The 18,140-nt window shown below is 55.7% G+C and overlaps 1 protein-coding gene across 4 annotated transcripts in view; it reads right to left on the bottom strand.

Annotated features, from left to right (window-relative positions):
• Window positions 1-577: 577 nt before the first annotated feature.
• Window positions 578-18,140, bottom strand: part of LOC127462756 (receptor-type tyrosine-protein phosphatase V-like) — a 40,099-nt gene continuing 22,536 nt past the window's right edge. For 3 of the 4 annotated variants that reach the window (XM_051771636.1, XM_051771638.1, XM_051771637.1), the window contains 23 exons: window positions 17,701-17,970; window positions 16,967-17,245; window positions 16,601-16,735; window positions 16,286-16,490; window positions 14,033-14,100; window positions 13,553-13,679; window positions 13,238-13,285; window positions 12,716-12,809; window positions 11,773-11,863; window positions 11,210-11,286; window positions 10,261-10,395; window positions 9,598-9,720; window positions 8,977-9,137; window positions 8,470-8,605; window positions 7,835-7,914; window positions 7,016-7,103; window positions 6,441-6,531; window positions 5,724-5,800; window positions 5,256-5,390; window positions 4,637-4,759; window positions 3,972-4,129; window positions 3,376-3,511; window positions 578-1,132 (listed from right to left, as the gene is read on the bottom strand). In XM_051771636.1, coding sequence (XP_051627596.1) covers window positions 1,073-1,132; window positions 3,376-3,511; window positions 3,972-4,129; window positions 4,637-4,759; window positions 5,256-5,390; window positions 5,724-5,800; window positions 6,441-6,531; window positions 7,016-7,103; window positions 7,835-7,914; window positions 8,470-8,605; window positions 8,977-9,137; window positions 9,598-9,720; window positions 10,261-10,395; window positions 11,210-11,286; window positions 11,773-11,863; window positions 12,716-12,809; window positions 13,238-13,285; window positions 13,553-13,679; window positions 14,033-14,100; window positions 16,286-16,490; window positions 16,601-16,735; window positions 16,967-17,245; window positions 17,701-17,970 — 2,897 coding nt within the window. In that variant the 3' untranslated portion in view covers window positions 578-1,072. Of the gene's footprint in view, window positions 1,133-3,375; window positions 3,512-3,971; window positions 4,130-4,636; window positions 4,760-5,255; window positions 5,391-5,723; window positions 5,801-6,440; window positions 6,532-7,015; window positions 7,104-7,834; window positions 7,915-8,469; window positions 8,606-8,976; window positions 9,138-9,597; window positions 9,721-10,260; window positions 10,396-10,799; window positions 10,904-11,209; window positions 11,287-11,772; window positions 11,864-12,715; window positions 12,810-13,237; window positions 13,286-13,552; window positions 13,680-14,032; window positions 14,101-16,285; window positions 16,491-16,600; window positions 16,736-16,966; window positions 17,246-17,700; window positions 17,971-18,140 lie in introns of those variants that run through there. The other variant, XR_007900552.1, reaches the window with a different exon arrangement.

Below are 18,140 nucleotides of genomic sequence, written 5' to 3'. Positions count from 1 at the left end.
ATAGCCCCACGCTGCTTGAAGGGGTGAAGGAAGATAAACAGGGTCCCAGTTACAGTTTTTTCTACCCCAGGAATATGCTTGTGAAACCATCTGCTTTTTTTTTTTTTACTCTTTCTTCTGTCCTGCACTTGCAGCTCAACAGTTGCTGCTTATGATTTCAGCTTGTACATGGCCACCCCTGCTTGCAGAGCAGCCATGTCCCTGCATTGGTGACCCAGTTCCCAGAGCAGCAGGACTGCTGGGGCTGCCAGCTGCTTGCCAGTATGTCAGCTGGAGCATGTGGCCTTGCCCTGGTCCCTGGTGCTGAGCAGCCAGCAGGTTCACAACTTCGAGCCCAGGCTTCATCTGAAAATGCGTCCCTTCCTCACAAAGCTGTGGGTGGGCTGGAGACTCACTGCCTCAGGGGCAGGAGCAGATGAAAGTGAGCAGAAGCTGCTGTGTGCAATGGACTTCAGCATCTGGAGTGCCCAAGGGACACTGCTGATTCCCATGGCTGGGGACACAGCTGCCCTTTTGGGAACAGCTGCTGCCCTGCAGCCTTCACACCACTGAGAGCCCACAAAAGCCAACCCACCCTTAGGAGCACACGCTTTCCTAGGGCTGTTTATTGTTTGTACCTAAGACTGTTCCATCAGCCAAGACAAGCCAGGTCCCACAGTGCTCTGTCCACAGCACATCTGAGACCTCGACACGCCGGTGCCCGTGGGCACATGGAGACCACAGTGCTCCGTGCTCCTGTTGGACCTCAGGGGCACCACAGAGCCCCACAGCTGCCGTGTGAACTGCAGGGGGGGTTAGCAAACCTTCCAGGCACCAGGAATCCTGGAGATGTCCAAAGCAGGAGAGCACCCTGCGCAGCCCCTTGCTGTGTCTGCACCGAGGGGCCGTGGCAGTGCGTGGCAGGACAATGTCCGTCTGTCCAGAAGGCCCCGTGTCGCTGCTCACATCACGTGGGGTGAGATGGTGACAGTGCCAGGGTAGGTCACTGCTCGCGGCAGGGCTTGCTCTGTGCCAGGAGTCTCACAGGGCTCTCACCCCAGCTCCCTCCAGGGCCAGGAAGGGCCGAGCAGTGCTAGGGCTGGTTCTGGGTGATGATGTCCTGGATGCAGGAGTACAGGAACATGTACTGGTCCTGCAAGAGAGAAAGGGGAGTCAGAGTCAGCTTTCTGACAGAGACCTCCTGCTCACAGACTAACTCTGCAGTTTGCCTTAAAAAATCCTAATTAAGGAGCAGTGTTTGATAGCAGAGCAGGATTTGCTCTCCCAAGTGGTCCATGATGGTCCTGTGTCACTGCTGTTGCCCAGAAAGGAAGAATCAAGCCTGTTGCACCATGTTGGTTTCCCCCTGCTTCATCCCCCCATGATGGGGCTGAGAGGAACACCCCATCTGAGACGGGGAGGAACAATCCAAGTGCCCCAGTGGCTTTTGGATGTGCTGTGGTTGCATCCAAAACAAGAGCAAAGAGCAACTCCAGTGATGTTGCCGAACATGGAGCTGGATGGAGTGCATGGGGTTCGCTCCCAAGGCTGCAAGGGAAGCAGCCCTGGAGCAGGAGTTTCCCTTGGTGTAGTCCCAGCACACCTGAGTCAGGTGCTGACAGTGGATGAGGGCAGATGCTCGCAGGCTCTCAGAGGTACACAAAAAGATCTGTGTGGTTTTAGCCCAGTTGCATTGTTTGTCTCTTTTTAAGATCACCAAAATGATCTGTCCATTCCAAATGTGGTTTCAGAGGTCTCAAATCCCCTGTGGGTTTGATACAAAGTTCTGCCCAAATGCCAGGCTGCTCCAAAATGACACCAGGCTACAAACAGCCAGGACTGACCAGGCAGGCTCTGAGGAAGGCGAGATGTGGGGAAGGTGAATGAAGCTGTATTCAGGGGACAGAGCTGGAGGGCAGGGCCAGCCAGCAAATGGTGTGGGTTGGAATCACATGGCAGTGGGCAGGGGGGATTAGGGACTCATGGAGGGGCGTCTGAACAGCTGCTAATGCGCTGGCTGAGCCACAAGTCACGAGGAGCCTCCTCCCTGCAGCGGCGGGTTTAGCCCCACGAAGGGCTGGGAACTCCACAGATCACACAATGGCTGAGGCTCCAGGTCACCAGAGCATGTTTTCAATGTGCTGGGTCTGATTGTGAAATCTGCAGTGACAGCCCAGGGTTGACTTCAGCCCAGGCACACTCAGTGCCTGGCCACATGCAAGAGCACATCCCCCGGGACACGCACCGTGCTGGAGCTGCTGGTGCTTAGTATACATAGATTATCCATCAAAGGTTCATCTTCCTCCTTGTTTCCCCCCAGAAAAAATCAACCGATGCCCCCGGCACAAGAGCAGCATGCCTCCACCAGAGATAAAGGGGTGCTGGCGAGCCCCTGCAGGGATGGAGGAGGCTGGAGGGCAGCCCCGCCGCTCCCCCCGCTGGCCGTGCTGTGATCCGAGTCACCTCTGCTTGAGGAGGTGGGAAGGCAGCTCCTCTGCTGCCCCCCTTCAGCGGGACAGCGGAGTTTGATGGGCATTTGCTGTGCCTTTATGGGCACATTGTGTCCCTGCGCGGCCAGACGCTGTGGGAACATAAAGCAGCTCTGAGGCGGGGGCAGCGGATGCCTCGCCCTCCTCAGGCTCCCGCCATGCACATGGTTCACATTAATTAAGAATGCAATTAGCTTCTTGAAGGAGGCTCTGCAGCTCGGAAGCCGAAGGGAGATCTGGCCTAGTTCTGCTGTGCTCTGTGGGGAGTGTTTCTAGGGATGTGCATGAGCTCATTCAGCAGCTGCAGCAACTGAAGCGCTGTCCAGAGGCGTCGGTGCCACGGGCACCCATCGGGAGCTGCACACTGAGGCCTGCGAGGCTGGGCTGCCACGGCACAGCTGTGGCACCATCACAGTGCCATGGCCCACAGGGCACCTGCTTTTGTGGCAGCATGTCCCCCTGGCAGGCAGCCCTGGCTGTGACTGCAGGCTCTGGGTCTGGGGGATGTGGCAGGAAAGCCACTGGACCAGGGCAGAGCCAGCAGGTCCCGGGTACCCAGGCTGACAGCCACGTCCAGGCACCAAGGGTGAGCAGGCAGGTTTGTCATGTGGGATGACACCAGTGCTCCACACTCCCCAGGATACAATGGGAAGAGTGCCTTGCATTTACTGTGAGCTCACATACAATTTAACTGATCTTAACTCCAGAACTGAGAAGATGGAAAATTCTGCCCTGGGAGAAGACAGTGCCCTCAGCAGCCAGCAGAGCCACATGGTGGGGAGGAAGCATGAAGTAAATCCCTGCCTAGGCTGGACAGGGAGCACCTGGGAGTGGGTAGGATGCCCCCAGCTCCAGGCAGGTCAGCACAAAGGCTCTGTTCTGCCCACCCCTTCTCCTTACCACCTACCAGAGTTGGGGTCATGAGGCAGCAGCTTCGGGCCAGCTGGAGGGTCACGCCATAGATGTCCACAATTCTCTCAGCTTTCATCTGGTGCAACAGGCAATCCAGGGAGATCAGTGTCCCTATCTGGCTCATGTCACCACTGCAGGGGACAAGGGAGGGTCACTGATGCCAGGCCAGGCTGAGCTGAACCTCTTTGAAAGAGGGCACCAGTCCAAGGAGACAGTGTTGGCACTGTAGGACTGTGAGCTCTCTCTGTGTGCAAGCAGGTGAGGACGTCAGTGCTGCTGCTTGCAGGATCCCAGCAGTCAGTCCAGGAATAGCCTGGGCACCTCAGCCTGGGAATGCCTGCTCCACCCACACTCACCCCTGGCCCAGCTCTGTTTGCCCTCCCTTGTCCCAGTCCTTGGCAAGAACAGAGTCCCTGTGACCTCCCAGGCTCAGAACTTCCCCAGGCTCCCATGGACCTATTCTCAACATGCCCCAAAGCCTCAGGGTCTGGGGTGGAGGGGAAGGCTTGCTGACACCACACCAAGGAGCTACAAAGCCTGGTAGCTCCCAGTTCAGGGAGGCTGCCCATGGTGGAGGGTAAGCAGGGGTACCTGCAGTGCAGCAGGAGAGGACTGGTTCTCCTGCGGTGGGGCAGGCACCGTCTGACAGCCGTGAGCAGCTCCACCAGGCTCTGGACATCAGGCTGCTTCTTGCTGCTCCAGAGCGTGTACAGGAACATCTGTACCTGCCTCTCCTTTGCTTTCTTCTCCTGGTGAGACACAAAGGGCTGACATGTCTGTTGGGGAGGGATGGGCGACTTTGGATGCTGAGGGGTCCCAGTTCTCCCATCCTTAGGCTCTCTGATGCTTTCCTGAACTTACTGCCAGCTTCTGTAAAGCTGTCCAGGCATCTCTGCTGGGGCACTGCCCACCACCCACACAGTGGGTACAGTGACTCTGGCAACCTGTTCTCCTTCCCCACAGCACCCCAACCTGCCCGTGATGAGGGGACTGAGAACTGTGTGGGCCTTTTCAAAGAAGGTCAGAAAGACCTATCAGCAAGGGGTGGGGAAAGCCCCCAAGGCCTCTCTGGTGCATTTCCTGTGTCCACTCAGTTCTGGATGTTGCAATCCAGACTCACTCCTGCATTTCTGGACTGCTGGCACTCTGCTCTTGCAACCCGGAGAAGTCCCCACAAACCTTTCAGCCCCTACAGGGCCCTACAGGCACACTCCATCCCAGGAGGTGGGAGCCAGGATAGCCCCATGGACACATACGTGCTTCAGTTTGAGCTGGGTGCATCTCCATCCCGAGACAAGCTTCTCTGTGCCACTCTGGATGGTCAGTGTCTTTGTGCAGAGTGAGTCTCCTTCCAGGGGCCAGCATGCCTCACCTTGGACCTGTGTGCAACAGTGAGTTTGGCTTCCAGTGGATGGCCACTGTCTGTCATACCAGTCACTGTCTTAGGGGTCTGTGGTGGGGCTGGACCAAGAGCACCCCCAGCATCTCTCCATCTCAGTTCGTTCTGAGACCAAGGAGTTTTGGGAACACCAGCAGGTTCAGCCAGCTCCTCTGAGAACCCAGAGCTGCCTGGCAGTGGGAACCTGCTCAGACAATGTCTACACCTTGGCTGGGCAGAGCAGGAGCTGCTGCCCTTGGTGCCATGCAGATGCAGCTTGAAGGGCACCAGCCGAGTCCAGGCATGGGGGACAGGCAGAACCCGTCTCCTGTGACAAGCTGTGGGAGCACCTGGACACAGGAAAGGTCCAGCTTTAGCTAAGCTGGATTTGCACCCAGGCCTCAGGAGGCACTGAAGAGTTCCAGGAGCTATGCTAATTCCAACTCCATTGAACAGATCCCTGCTGGGCCATGGCATAAGTGGGCACAGTGCCTTACCTCCCCCTTGTCCTGCCATAGGAGAAGTGTTAGGATGGTGTGAACATCCTGTTCCCACACCAGGGTCCAGAAATCCTCCATGGTCAGCTTGTCAGGGCCCTGGACAGCCAGATAATCCCTGCTGGAGTTACAGCCCTGGGTGGGAAATGGGAATGTCACTCTCCTGCTGGAGAGCATGGCACAGGTGCCTTGTCAGCCCAGGTGGCTGCAGGAGAGGCCAGGAAGAGAAGGGAAGCTCAGCAGGTCAGGAGGCAAGAAGAGAGAAGAAAGCACTGAGGGAGGGAAGTCAGGACAGCCCAAACTGGGCAGGTGAGGGAAGACACATTCTCAGTGCTTGCAGTCCTCTCTTGTCCACAGAGGAGCACAGTGACCAGTGGAGCAGTGCAGGACCCAGCAGGGAGCAGAGACATGGCGAGGATGGGGGACCAAGGCACCAGGGTGGGCACTGCTGCTGGGAGTGTGACTCACCGGGACACGCCACACCTGCAGGAGTCCTGAGGAAGGACTCTGTTCCAGCAGGGAAAACTTCACTCTGGAGCGATCATCTGCAAAATAATGTGGGAGCTGGAGGGATCCAGGGCACTCTTTAGCTCAGACAGCTTCTGCAGATTGACTGCAGAAATCCAGTGCCCCCTTCACCATTTCTTGGCAAAGGCACTCCCTTCTGCAGTGCTTGTCTCCAGCCTTGGCTCTCAAAAGACAGGTCTCTATCCCAACCTCCTACTCAAAGCCAACACCTGTAGTGCAGTGTCTGAGCCAATGGAAACCTGCCTGTCTCCAAGGATGGAGACCCTGCTCTGGGCCTCTGTTCCAGTGTTTGACCACCTGCATGGGAATTCACCATTTCTCCTGCTGAGTTGGATTACCCTTCCAAATCATCCCCCTTGCCTCTTGTCCCTCCATGACACACCTCTGAGAAGACTCTCTGTTTTCCCCATGCCTTCCCACAGGGAGCTGAAATCAGCAATAACATCTCCCCTTTGCCTTTACTCCTCCAGGCTGAGCAAACCTACCTATCCCCATCCCAAACCACGTGTTCCATCCCAAGCACCTCAGTATTCTTCTGGTGGAGTCACCACAGTCTCAAAGTACTTTCTTCTGTTGTGGACCACCGGCCCTGCTCCAGCCTGGCTCCACACAGGAGGAAGAGCAACAAGAAGGAAGAGGATGCAAAGTGTCACTTACATGGGAGGATGCTGGAAGGGGGCTGTGTCTGCTGGCTGCCTGAAGGTGGTGATGCAGAGCTGGCTTCTTCTTTGACAACTTCCAGGAGGGTCTGCCACAGTGAGAGAAGGTGGAGGGAGCAGTGAGTGGGAAGGGTCAGGAGGAGAAGGAACTGGGGACTCCTGAGGACACTTAGACTTTTCACTGGGGAGGTCATGGCTGCACGTGAAGAAGCCTGAGCAGGGGTGCCATGAGACCACCTCTGGGGTGGGCTGCCAGGTCTGTGCCATGCTGCCAGGAGAGGGCTGCTGGTGTCCAGGTAGGTCCCTACTCAGCATTGGACCTGGGAAGGAGTGGGTCATGGACTGACAGTGATCAGTGCAGGATGTGTGAGGGACAAATTGCCTGGGGGTGCAATGCCATGGAGAGAGGACACTGCCAGGACACCCAGGAAACTTGGAAACCGGGGCATGGGACCCACTCAGGAGGCACTTATGGGGTGTCCCCCACCCTGAGCAGGTGCAATCACTCCCCAGGTTCCCCCAGCACATATAGCCATGGCAGCACTCCCTGTACCTGCCCAGGACAGCTCTCACCTCATACTCCCTCAGGAAGCCCAGGTGGGACTTGGCTGCCTTCTGGGCATAGTGCTGGGCAAAGCTCTTCAGTGGGATGGGGCAGGACCTGGGAAGAGAACCAGGGCATAACAGTGAGGCTGAGCTCACTCAGCAGCACCCAAGCTGTGTCTGCAGCAGCTGGACAGGGCTGTGAGCAGACCTGCACCCCTCAAATGCCAGGGGTCTCCCAGATCCCCAGCCCAGCTGTGGCCCGTGACAACGTGCTCTCCCCCAGACAAAGGTAGGTCTCAGGTGTGGCACAGCCCAGGGCTCATTCCCAAGAGGCAGTAAGGACAAAGACGTCCTGTTCTGCATGAGAGAGGAGACAATCTGACCACAAAGATAGGTACATGACCTTCAGAGGTAGCCCCCGAGACAATGAGGTAGGTGGCCAAAGCCATGCCCAGATGGACATTGCTCTGTCCTCTTGGCCTCCATTAGGAGGGACATCCCAAGGCCACCAGCTGCCATGAGCCTCTCCAGTTTGAACCTATCTCTAGGGCAACCCTGTGGGCTGGGAAGGCAGGGACTGAGAGAAATGCCTTCTCCAGGGCAGCTCTGCAGATCTTTGGCACTGGCAAAGATCTGGCCCTTTGTTCTGTGCTGGGCTCCCCGTGCTGCAGGGAACAACCAGCCCCGTGCTGACTCCACTCAAAACACCAGGTGGGATGGATGGTTGGGCTTCCCTGTCCTTCCCTTCTGTAGCCAAGGTTCAAGCTGGGGGCTGGATCCCAGCTTGCTGTCTGGAGGGGTTATGGATCGGGGTGGATAGAGTGGCAAAGAACAGCAAGCCCTTACCTCTCTGTCCCTGATAAACCCAGGAGAGGTTCCTCCAAGATCTTGTCCAGGATACAGCTGTGCAGGAAAATGTACTGGGACTGGAAGGCAAAGGCAGACAGCAACACAGACCATCACACTACACAGACAGCATGAGAGGGTGTGTATGGCACTGCCTGGTGGGCAGAGGGCTCCTACATTCATGCCCTAAAAGCCCAGGATTTGTGCCCAGAAGGCAGTCTGAGAATCCCATGATCCCGTCAGGTCTCTCTGTCCATTCTGACACCTTGTCCCAGCCTCAAGGACTGGAGATATGAGACAGACTGGGGAGCATCACAGGCCAACAACATGGTGTGGGTTAAAAATTGCCTGCAAAGGGCCTGATCCTGTTCCTCAGTGCTCTGGGGTGTTTCTGAGCCTCCTGGGAGGTCTCTGAGACTCTGTGGGTCTAGCAGGGCATGAAGCCACTGAAGACCCCCACTCAGCAATTTCCACTCCAGCTGAGTTGCTGCTTAGAGAGTCACCATGACACAGGGACAGGTTGGGGACCAGCTGTGGCTGGCCAGCCAGCCCATCCAGCTGCCAGCCTGGTGAGCTTCAATGCCATGGAGCGAGGGGCCAGGGGGAAGAGGGAGCAGAGGGAACAGAGGTCTCACCAGTGTCTGAATCATCTGGTACCGGTTCATCCGCAAGGTGTAAACAACACCAAAAATGTCCACCATCTTCTCCTGCTTCATCTGCTGCAGCAGCCGGTCCAGGGCAATGAAGGTGCCAGTGCGGCCCACGCCAGCACTGAAAGAAACACAGCAAAGCTTAAACATGGCCTGACACCACCCTTCTGGCAGCTAGACACGCTCCCACAGGCTGCTCCCTGGGCACTGTCCGAGCACCCCCGGGCACTGGTCCCAGCACGGCATGGGGCTGAGGAGCCATTCAGGCTGCCCTGGGTTGGTGCTCACAATCTCCACCTGCCCCATGCCCTGGGGCTGTGGGCAGGCAGCCAGCAGACCTATATTCCCCAATGCCCTGAGCAAGAGACTCCACAGATCAGCTATGTCTCCCAGGCACTGCTTTCCCTCACAGTTTGTGCATGAGATGGACCCTCATCCGCCCCTGCTCTCCCCCACTGTCCCCTCCCACCACCCCCTGGGACTGAACCTCACCTGCAGTGCACGAGGGTTGGCCCTGCATCCCTAGTGCTCTGGATGTGCTCCCGGACCAGCTCTCGGAAGGTCATGATGGACGTCGTGGACTCCGGGATGCCGTGGTCGGGCCAGGCTGTGTAGTGCAGGTGGGACACGCATCGCTCTGCCCGGAGACCCTCCTGCAGGGGGGGGTTGGTGGTGGGTGTGCAGCCCCCTGGGACAGGGGCAGACTCGCATCCTGCAGCCCTGGGAGCACCTTGGTGCTTGAGGACACCTGGCTCAGCTGCAGGGAACAGCCAACACCAGGTCTGCTGCACTGCCTGGTGGTTCCTGCTCCTCCTGCTCCCCCACAGCCCCCTGCCACGCTGGGACACGTGGAGGTGGGAGGGAGGAGGCCTGCCTTTGACTGCCAGGGAACACGCCCTGGAAGCATGTGGAGAGCAGGGTGACACATGCTGGACACCTCTGTGTCACCCATCTGAAGCAGCAGCCTGCTCCCCAGGGCCTGGGCCTTCTCCGAGCCCCAAACATGGCAGGGAAAGGAAGCTATGCCACCGCCACCGGGGAGAAATGCCAGCGCCTCCCACGCAACCCCCCAGCCCTCAACAGGTCCCCGTGTCCCCTTGAGCCTGTACTCACGTGCCACAGCTTGAACTCACGCATGGTCCACTCCTCAGAGCTGCTCTGTGTCAGCAGGTGGACCTGCACCTGCCCGTAGGAGACTGGGGTGGATTCCGACGGCCAGTAATGATCACAGAGGACCTAGAGCACAGGCAGAACAGGGGCCCAGTGAGGCCAGTGAAGGCCCAGATGATCTTCTGGTTCCCTGGGAGTATCTGGAGAGCAGCAGCTGTGCAGGGAGCCAGGACAGGTCTTGGGGAGCAGACAGGGCTACTTCCCCTCCCCACCGGGAGTTTTGCATGGCTCTCCCCCACCGCCCCTCTGTTTGGATTTCAGCCTCCTCCACAGAAAAGGACCTGTGCAGGTCTCATCATCCCTTGAGACTGAAGGAATGGTCCATGTGAGATGGCTCATCCAGGGGATGTGGCAATTTCAGATTCTGCAGAAATATCTGAGGGCAATGGGCATGGCCCTAGCTAAGCTCCACTTCTGGCCCCACTTGCCCCAAACTAAGGCTCAGCTGCACAGATATTCCCCCAGACTGCCTGTCAGGGAAGCTGTGTGGTCCATGCTCACCCTGGAGGCACACTGGAGCAGGGATTTTGTGAAGGGAATGAACCCAGCTCTGGGCTCAGCTCACACCCCTGGGGCTGGGCTGGGCTGAGGCTGGCACCGACCTACCCGCCCGTTCTCCATGCACACTGTCAGCATGATGATGTTGCAGACATTTTGCTCCCACACCAGCCTCCAGAAGTCCTCTATGGTTTTCTTGAGGGGCCCCTGGGTGGCAATGAACTCCTGCTGGGATGTGTAGCCCTGGGTGAGAGGCAGATAAGAGTAAGAGGAGTTGGCAGGTCACTGAGGCAGGTGGACAGTCAGTGCCTGCCTGGTCTGCTTTTGTGGTTGCCCTTAGTCCACATGGACACAGTTCCCAGGCAGCTGATCTCAGAAGCAGCTGATTTCACAGAAAGCATGTGCTGCCCAGCACGTGCTCTCTATACATTTGGGATAAAGAAGTGACCCACACTGCTTCCCTCCAAGCAGTTCCTCATTTTGGCCTAACCAGAGAAAGACAGATCTGGGTCTTCCCTGTGCTTCCCACTCACAGCTGAGGGTAGGGTGAGCATGCAAGGTCTCAGGGTGTTTCTCTGCCCTTGGACACACACATGCTCTGAGGATTCACACACTGGCACATGCATGCTAAGTGCCCTGCCTGTTACCTGGGAACAACTCCCGGATGGGAGGTGAGGGCACAGCTCCAGGGTTGTTCAAATGTTCTGCACAGACCAGAAGGAGAAAGAGCAGGCAGACACAGGGCAGTAAGCTGGGAGATGAGGGAAGAGGATAGATAGTCCACGAGAAGAAGCAGAGAGCCTTGCCAGTCTCCCCACACTCACACCTCTGCGTCACAGCGTTTGTCCTCTGACAGGCTCCATCAACTCCTGCTGAAGGCAACTACACATCTCTGCCTGACCCCCAGCTTCTCGATGGCCTGTGCCAGCTGAGCCTTCACCAGCAGCTTGTGCCCACCAACCCTCACAGAGGAGGGCACTCTGCCTCAACCCAGGTAGAGTTTCTGTGACAGTGCCCCATGGCCATGTCTCTGTGGGGAAGGTGAGTGGGCACTCACAGGCATGAAGTTGGCATTGATGTAGTCTGAGTGTGGATCCTCCCCCAGCTGGCTCAGCTTGACCCGTGAGTGATCATCTGAAAGAGACCACACACAGGTGAACCCCCATGGCAGCCCTTCACCAGGATGTAACATGGTGGGAGAAGCCCCAGCAGCTCCATCAGAGAGGCTTCGTGCTCAGCCAGGCACCTTCTCCCTAAGAAGGTGAGCACTGCCTGCCAGCTGGGCTGCCAGGGGATCAGAAAGCAGAGCTGGTGTCATGAGGCTCATCAGAGGAGCCACGGGACACTCATGGACTCCCTTTGGTCTCCAGCTGGGACCCATCCTGAGCAGGGCTCATCCAGCAGCCCGCTGGAGGAGCTAGGCAGGATGGTGGCTCAGCCCTGGCCCAACCATCAAGCCTTGAATCTCCAGCAGGAAAAAAGAAACCAAGGCCCATTTCAAGAGTCCTTCTGCTTCCAAGCATTGAACCCTGCAGTGATTCAAGGTGAGCCTGCCCTTGTGCACTACCCTGTGAGCTCCCACCCTGGATGCTGGGGGAGGAGGGAGGAGACAGCACTTACAGGGCAGCACATGGGCATATCTGTTCTTGGAGATGTTTGCTGGTAGCTCAGCCTCCACCTTTGATTGCTCTTTCCCAACTTCCTTCAGCTCCTATAGGACAGGGGAAAGGACAAGCACAAATGTTCCCATGGAGAGCTCCTGGTCAGCTCAGCTCCCTGCTCATGGCCAGAGGCTCTGCCTGGAGGGTAAAGAGGATTACCCCCACACAGGAAAATGCTCCACTCTTCCCTCCATATGGCCTGTGCACTCTGAGCCATGGTGGATTTTCCCACGGCCTTTTCCAACAGCACTATTTGTATTTAAAAGAAAAGCCCAAGAACAAGTACTGGGGGAAAAAAACTTCAGAAATCTACCGAGAAGCTCAAAGGATTTTCTGCTGAGCAAACAGAAATATCTTGTGCTGTATCTACTTCTGCCTCTGTCCTCACTCAGGAGGGCCAGAGAAGGGTGATATGAGGAAGGTTTGAAACCACTGATGATAATTTGAAAGGTGCTGCAGCATTACAGCCCAGAGCCTGCAGATGCTGATAGTGTGAGCCAGGGAAGGCAGCCCGAGGTGAAGCTCACAGCCTGGCCCTGGAGGTCTGAGTGCTACTCAACCTTCCCTTTGGCTGCAGGCTCTCTTCTAACACTGTCAGGGTGGATCTCATTGCCACCCCGCTCATCCTCACCTCCAGTCAGGGCTGGGGCCCTTTGCCCTGTCCTAGTTCACCTCACACCACAGGAGGCAACATGTGTTTAGACCAGAACTCAAACAAAACAGGTTTTCAGCAAAGGAACTGCCTGATCACTTGGCCAATCTTTGGCCTCCAAGGCTGCCTCGAAGGGTGGCTGGATTGCTAGAGACGGGTGCCTGTCCTTGGAGAGGAGCACTCCATGCAGGGCACCCAATGGCATGAGTGGGGAAATCCAGTGTCATCTCTGCGAGGAGTCTCATCTCACCTCAAATTCCTGGAAAAAGGCATGGTTAGCACTTGCTGTCTTCATCTCATAGTACTGCTTGAAGTTCTGTAGAGGAACTGGCCGGTGGACATTTCTGCAGGAAATTAAGTCCAGAGGAAAAGTTGCCTTAGCTACTGGGAAGTCTGGCTGGCCAGTCAGATGCCACTGAGACAACCCAGCCTTGAGACCTGTGGTACCTGGATGCACACACACAGGGGTGGTTTATAGCCCACATCACTGCCTAGGGGAGTGGGTCCAACAGTTTAAACAGTGGGAAGGGTTTCAGGGTGATGAGGATATTCTTCTGCTGCAGAAGACTCTGGGAGGAGGTTTGGACAATGCACTGACTTTGGAATGGAGCTAGGCAAAATAAATACTGCATTTGGGAAAGACTGATTTATAAAATAACTGAAGGAGAGGAGGCAGATGGATTTTTCCTGAGTGAAGGCATTAAAAAGGAAGTAGGTGAAGAACTGTGGGAGCTGCAGTGGGGACACACAGACGGCAGACTCCAGCACTCACCTCAAGCTGTAGGTCACCATTTCCTGGGGCAGGCTGCTCTTCTTGGTTCTAGAACCAGAGCACAGGTGCTGTTATTTTTCCCTGCAGTGCAGGGATCGATGCCCTGAGGTGTTTTGTGCTACTGGCTCATGGAGCTCATGGCAGGCATGGCTCCCATCTCCCCTCTGCCTTTGGCTTCTGAGCTTGCCAGGCAAAAGTCCACCAGCCCACACCTTAAATGTTTTTTAAACCCTGTCCCCACTCTCCTCCTGGCTCGACAGTGAAGGTTGGGTATCTCAGCCTGCACTCAGCAGGTAAGATATGGCTCATGCTCACCTCTTTGCTCTGAGCTGTTTCCAGTAAACCAAAGCAAAAATAGCTGCAAGTGTTAGGAGAAATCCCACAATGATTCCAGTGATTATTGGCATTGAGAGTGGAGTTGTATCTGCACCAGATCCAGCAGCTGGAATTAAAAAGAGAGAAGGAAGAGTCAGCAAAGAAGTTTTTTACAATGCATATGGTGAGGCCCTGGCACAAGTTGCCCAGAGAAGCTGTGGTTGCCCCATCCCTGGAAGTGTTGCAGGCCAGGTTGGACAGGGCTTGGAGTGTCCCTGCTCATGGCAGGGGGTGGAACAAGATGAGCTTTAAGGCCCCTTTCAACCCAAACCATTCTGTGATTCTATGATATATGGCTGCATTTATTCTATTTATTATATTTGCTACAGCCTATGAGCTCCCTCTGTCTGGCCACTGTCGGGGTGTTCATTACCTCTAACCTACACAGCCAGGGAGGGAAGATGCCATTCTCTGTCTTACCTGAGAACATGGTGAATGCCACTGCAGGGGCTACTGGGTCATATTTGGTGAAGGCAGCAATGCTGAACCTAGGGCAAAGCAGAGTCCTGTGTCAGGGGCAGCCTGAGCTGAGCACAGCACCCAGCACACAGCAGGGAGGACTTTGGGGAACGGGACCACTGCCTCTGTCCTGAAATGCTGAATTGGAAGAAGATGCTTTTCTGTTAGAAATTTAGGGGATGTGTGGAAATGGTCTTTCCTCCCTTTTCCGCCTCTTGTACAGGTTTGTTCCACTTGGGAGAACATGACAAAATGTCCAGTAAGCACAAATGGAAAGCAGCTCTCCTCCAAAGGGTTATCTGCAGAGACAAGTGTCTGGTCTCTTCTAGGACACAAATAAAGAAAAACACTTCAATTCATGTTGACTGATTAACTGGATTGACTGGAAAGAGCTGAGCTCTGTTTGAAACAGGGGCACCCCACCTGGGAGGACTGGCCCAGATCCTTCCTTACACACGCAGAAGTGGCTGGTGTGTCCTCTTCCCTGTGGAGATTTGCCCCTCACCCCTCTCCTGGCAGCGGGCACACCAGTCCCCACAGCTCTGTAGACCTGAGCAGGTGACTCGGAAGGACAGGTTTTCTTGTGCCCTAAATGCAAGCCAAGGCTTTCAAAGGTAGCTTTGGATTTTAGCAGCCAGGAGTTTGTAGAGCTGCGTGTGGGTCCCCTCTGGCAGCCCCCCGTACCCAGCTGCCAGGGCACTCACTGACCTCCTTGGAAAGTGAGCCTGCAGATGCCAGGGCGTGAAAGACGAGGGCTTGTGGTTAAAGAACTCAGTGAAACACAGGAAACAAGGGTGAAATTTCTGGGTGGGGATGGGCTGCCAGCTTTCCACCGCCCTCAGAATCATTAGGAGAGCAGCACAGTCTACTGAGGATCTTTAGGTCCTTAGATTGAGCGTTGCACGTACTGAAGATATTCAGGTTGGCTATTTAGGATATTTGAGTGCTGTTTGTACTGAGGACATTTAGATTGTTTGGGGCAGCCAAACTGAAAGCAAGCTGTGAAGAGGTGCAAAAGGATCTGGTAGTCCTGAGTAACAGGACAGTTAAGTACATGTTATTGAATCACAGTAGGTGGACTAATGACAGCCTGATGGCCGTGAATGAGCTGCTCCCCGGGAGGTCCGTGTTGGAGTGAAAACTGGGCAGCGGGAGGGCAGGTACAGAGCCTGAGCCTGGCTCGGCAGTGCCCGGGTGTGGAGGGGTGTGCTGGTGTGGTGGTGCTGTTGTTAAAGTCCCCTCGAGGCTGTTTACAGACCTCAGTCCGAGACTTGTGCCCTGCTGTCCCCTCTCCAACCCCAGCTGTCCCCTCTCTATCCCCCCAGACCTGAGGCTGAGGGGTGAAGCAGTAAGTTCTGCCCGCTCACCACAAAACTTATGGTTAGATTTAATTCTGCCTGTACTCCCGGGGGAAAGGGAAGCTCTTCTCCCATGCACACGCTGTCTCACAGACTTTCATTTTCTTTTCCCAATCCTCTCAGTGACCTGTCAGCCACCCTTGCAGCAAGTTTCTTTAAACTGAAATGGGACAACCTTCCAGATTCTGGAGGATCAGAGAAATGCCTACCACTTGATGAAACTGCGAGCTGCTAAATTAATGGGACTGGCTAAAGATATCATTCTTTGTTAGTAGTGGAAAACCTGATTTAAAATCAAATGTTTAAAGGTACCCTATAACAAAATATGTACCTTCATGTTCCTGGATTCTATTTAATGTCAAATAAGACTCTGAATTTATGACTATTGGGATCCATGTGTGTGTCTCACAGGGAACTTGGACCTTAGCCTGAGTGTTTTCTACCCCTAACCCCTGAGCCTCCTACTGAGTAGGCACCACTCAAACTACTGTTTCTGAATTGGTTTTATTTTTGTGCCACCTGCACCTGGCTCTGAGTCACAGACAAAAATCCTACAAAGCACAACATCTGGTTTTAGTTCCTACCCTGAGGGTGGACATCCTCCCAGCTCCCGAGGTAACACACACAGCCCTTGGCAGCCTCAGCTCTCCCTCTCCCTGCCCACTACACTGTCTGATATTCCCTGCATGCCAGCCCCTGCCTCCCTCAAATGCTGCTTGGTGGAACAGCCCCTGGAGATCTGAGGGGTACAAGGGTGAGGTGACGTGCAGGTTGCTGGTGGCACCTTGCAGGGACACGTGCAGTCCCTTTTCTCCTCCCGCCCCTTCCCCTCAGGAGGGATGCTGACATCTCTCACCTGTACTGTTTGTCGGCTTTCAGCTTCCCATTGCACGTTGCCCTGGACTGGCCACACTCCTCTGTTCCCACTGGCACTCGCCAGGTCTCAAGGGAGCTCCTCTGGTGGAAGGGATTGGGTATGAGCACTGCCAGGTAGGAGTCCTCTGTCCCATAATAGTGGTCATACCACGTGCTGGACATGATCTCCTGGGTGGGCCTCAGCACTGGGGGAGAATGTACAAGGCGACAGTGGCAGTCCCAAAGTGACATCTGGGGAACCAGCTACCCTCCAGGGAGACACTGGGAGCAGACTGGGACGTGCAGGGACACTTACATGAGTCATTAGTGGTAGCAATGACACCGTAATACTCGATCTGGCCATTCTCCTCACTGAACAGGTCGGATGAAATGATAACTGTGGAGCTGGACTCCACCTGGAAGACATCTGCACGCAGGGGTGGAGGCAAGGCTGGAAGAGGAACCAGCAAGCACTGCCTGTTAGCCTGTCCCTGCTCCCACAGTCCCACCACACATTGCTCAGCCTGTGACTGGTCCCAGCAGCACTGCCAGAGCCCCGGCCCACTGCAGGTCAGTGCAGGACCATGTGGGGCTCACAGGCACCTGAAAGAGTCCCCAGCAGCAACACTGGGTGTCTTCTCCTGGGGTCTGTGGCAAGGTTGTGGGAAAGAAGGAGACTCACCCTCCACTGCTGTGCTGCATAGCAGAGTCACAGCCTGGCTCCTCAGTGTGTTCATGCCCACAGCACTCAAAATGATTTGGTAGGAGGAGTTTGGCTCCAGCCCCTCCAAACTGGCCTCGTTCACAGGGATGCTCATGATGTACTTGGAGGTGGGAGGTCCATCAGAGAGTCTCTCTGTCACCACCTCATAAGCCTCCACATCTCCAGGAGAGCTTGTCCAGTTCAAGTAAAGGCTCCTTGACTGTGGTAGGCATTGCACATCCTCCACAGGGTTTGGCTCTGCAGAGGAGATAGGGCAGGCTCTGCACTCACTGGATCAGAGAAATCCCAGCTTCTACCCCTGTGTCAGCCTGGACCTGCACTGGTATCTGCTCCTGAGGTCAGTGAGAGGAGCAGAGCTGGACAGCTATGACCTGGGAGCCTGCTGTGCCATGGGCCACAGGACAATAGGAATGGGCCAGGGCCTGAGCTGGTGTCTTACAGGAGAAGTCAACCAGTGGAGATCTCTGCAGAGTCTGCTTTGCTTCACAGGAGATGAGAGATATCTGTCATGGGGCTAGCTGAGAGAACCGATGGCTACCAGAGGGTCACATTGCTGGCTTTCCTTATCTCCCACAATAAACACTTTCCATGCCTCTGTTGACACCCAAGGGCTGATCCAGTCTTGAGGCCACTCACATGTTTCTGCCCCTTCCAGCCTGCCTTGCTCCCTCCCCGTGGCAGTGTGTACCCACCTATTGGCACTGCCAAGGACTTGGTGCTGCTCCAGTACGGCCCAGCCACGCAGCTCAAGGACACAGAGTAGTTCCTGCCTGGGATCAGCCCCTGGAGGAGCTGTTGGACTTGCCCTCTGCCCAGGGAGTGCCGCCAGGGCAGGGAGCTGTTCCGGGGGTCCCGCAGCCACAGCTGGCAGTCGTCCTGCTGCCCAGAGACACTGCCCCAGGAGATAAGCATCGTGTTGTTCCCTTCGGCCACCGCTGAGAGATTTTTGGGAACTGAGGGGGCTACAACAAAAAACACACCAACGAGAGTTACTGGCATGCATGTGCTCCCTTCCATCCTACAGAGGCACAAGCAGGAGATGGGTGACACACAAGGAGACTCCACATGTTCAGTGATAACATTCCTGCTGCTGCTGGTTGCCAGAAATGACCTTTAACTGGCAGCTGGAGGA

The sequence above is a fragment of the Manacus candei genome, unplaced genomic scaffold (genome assembly GCF_025592945.1).
Source record: "Manacus candei isolate 608988 ecotype Guabito, Panama unplaced genomic scaffold, ASM2559294v1 h1tg000139l, whole genome shotgun sequence".
Lineage (NCBI taxonomy): Eukaryota > Metazoa > Chordata > Aves > Passeriformes > Pipridae > Manacus > Manacus candei.
The sequence above is the reverse complement of the archived record's forward strand: the minus strand, read 5'-3'. Positions and strand labels throughout refer to the sequence as shown.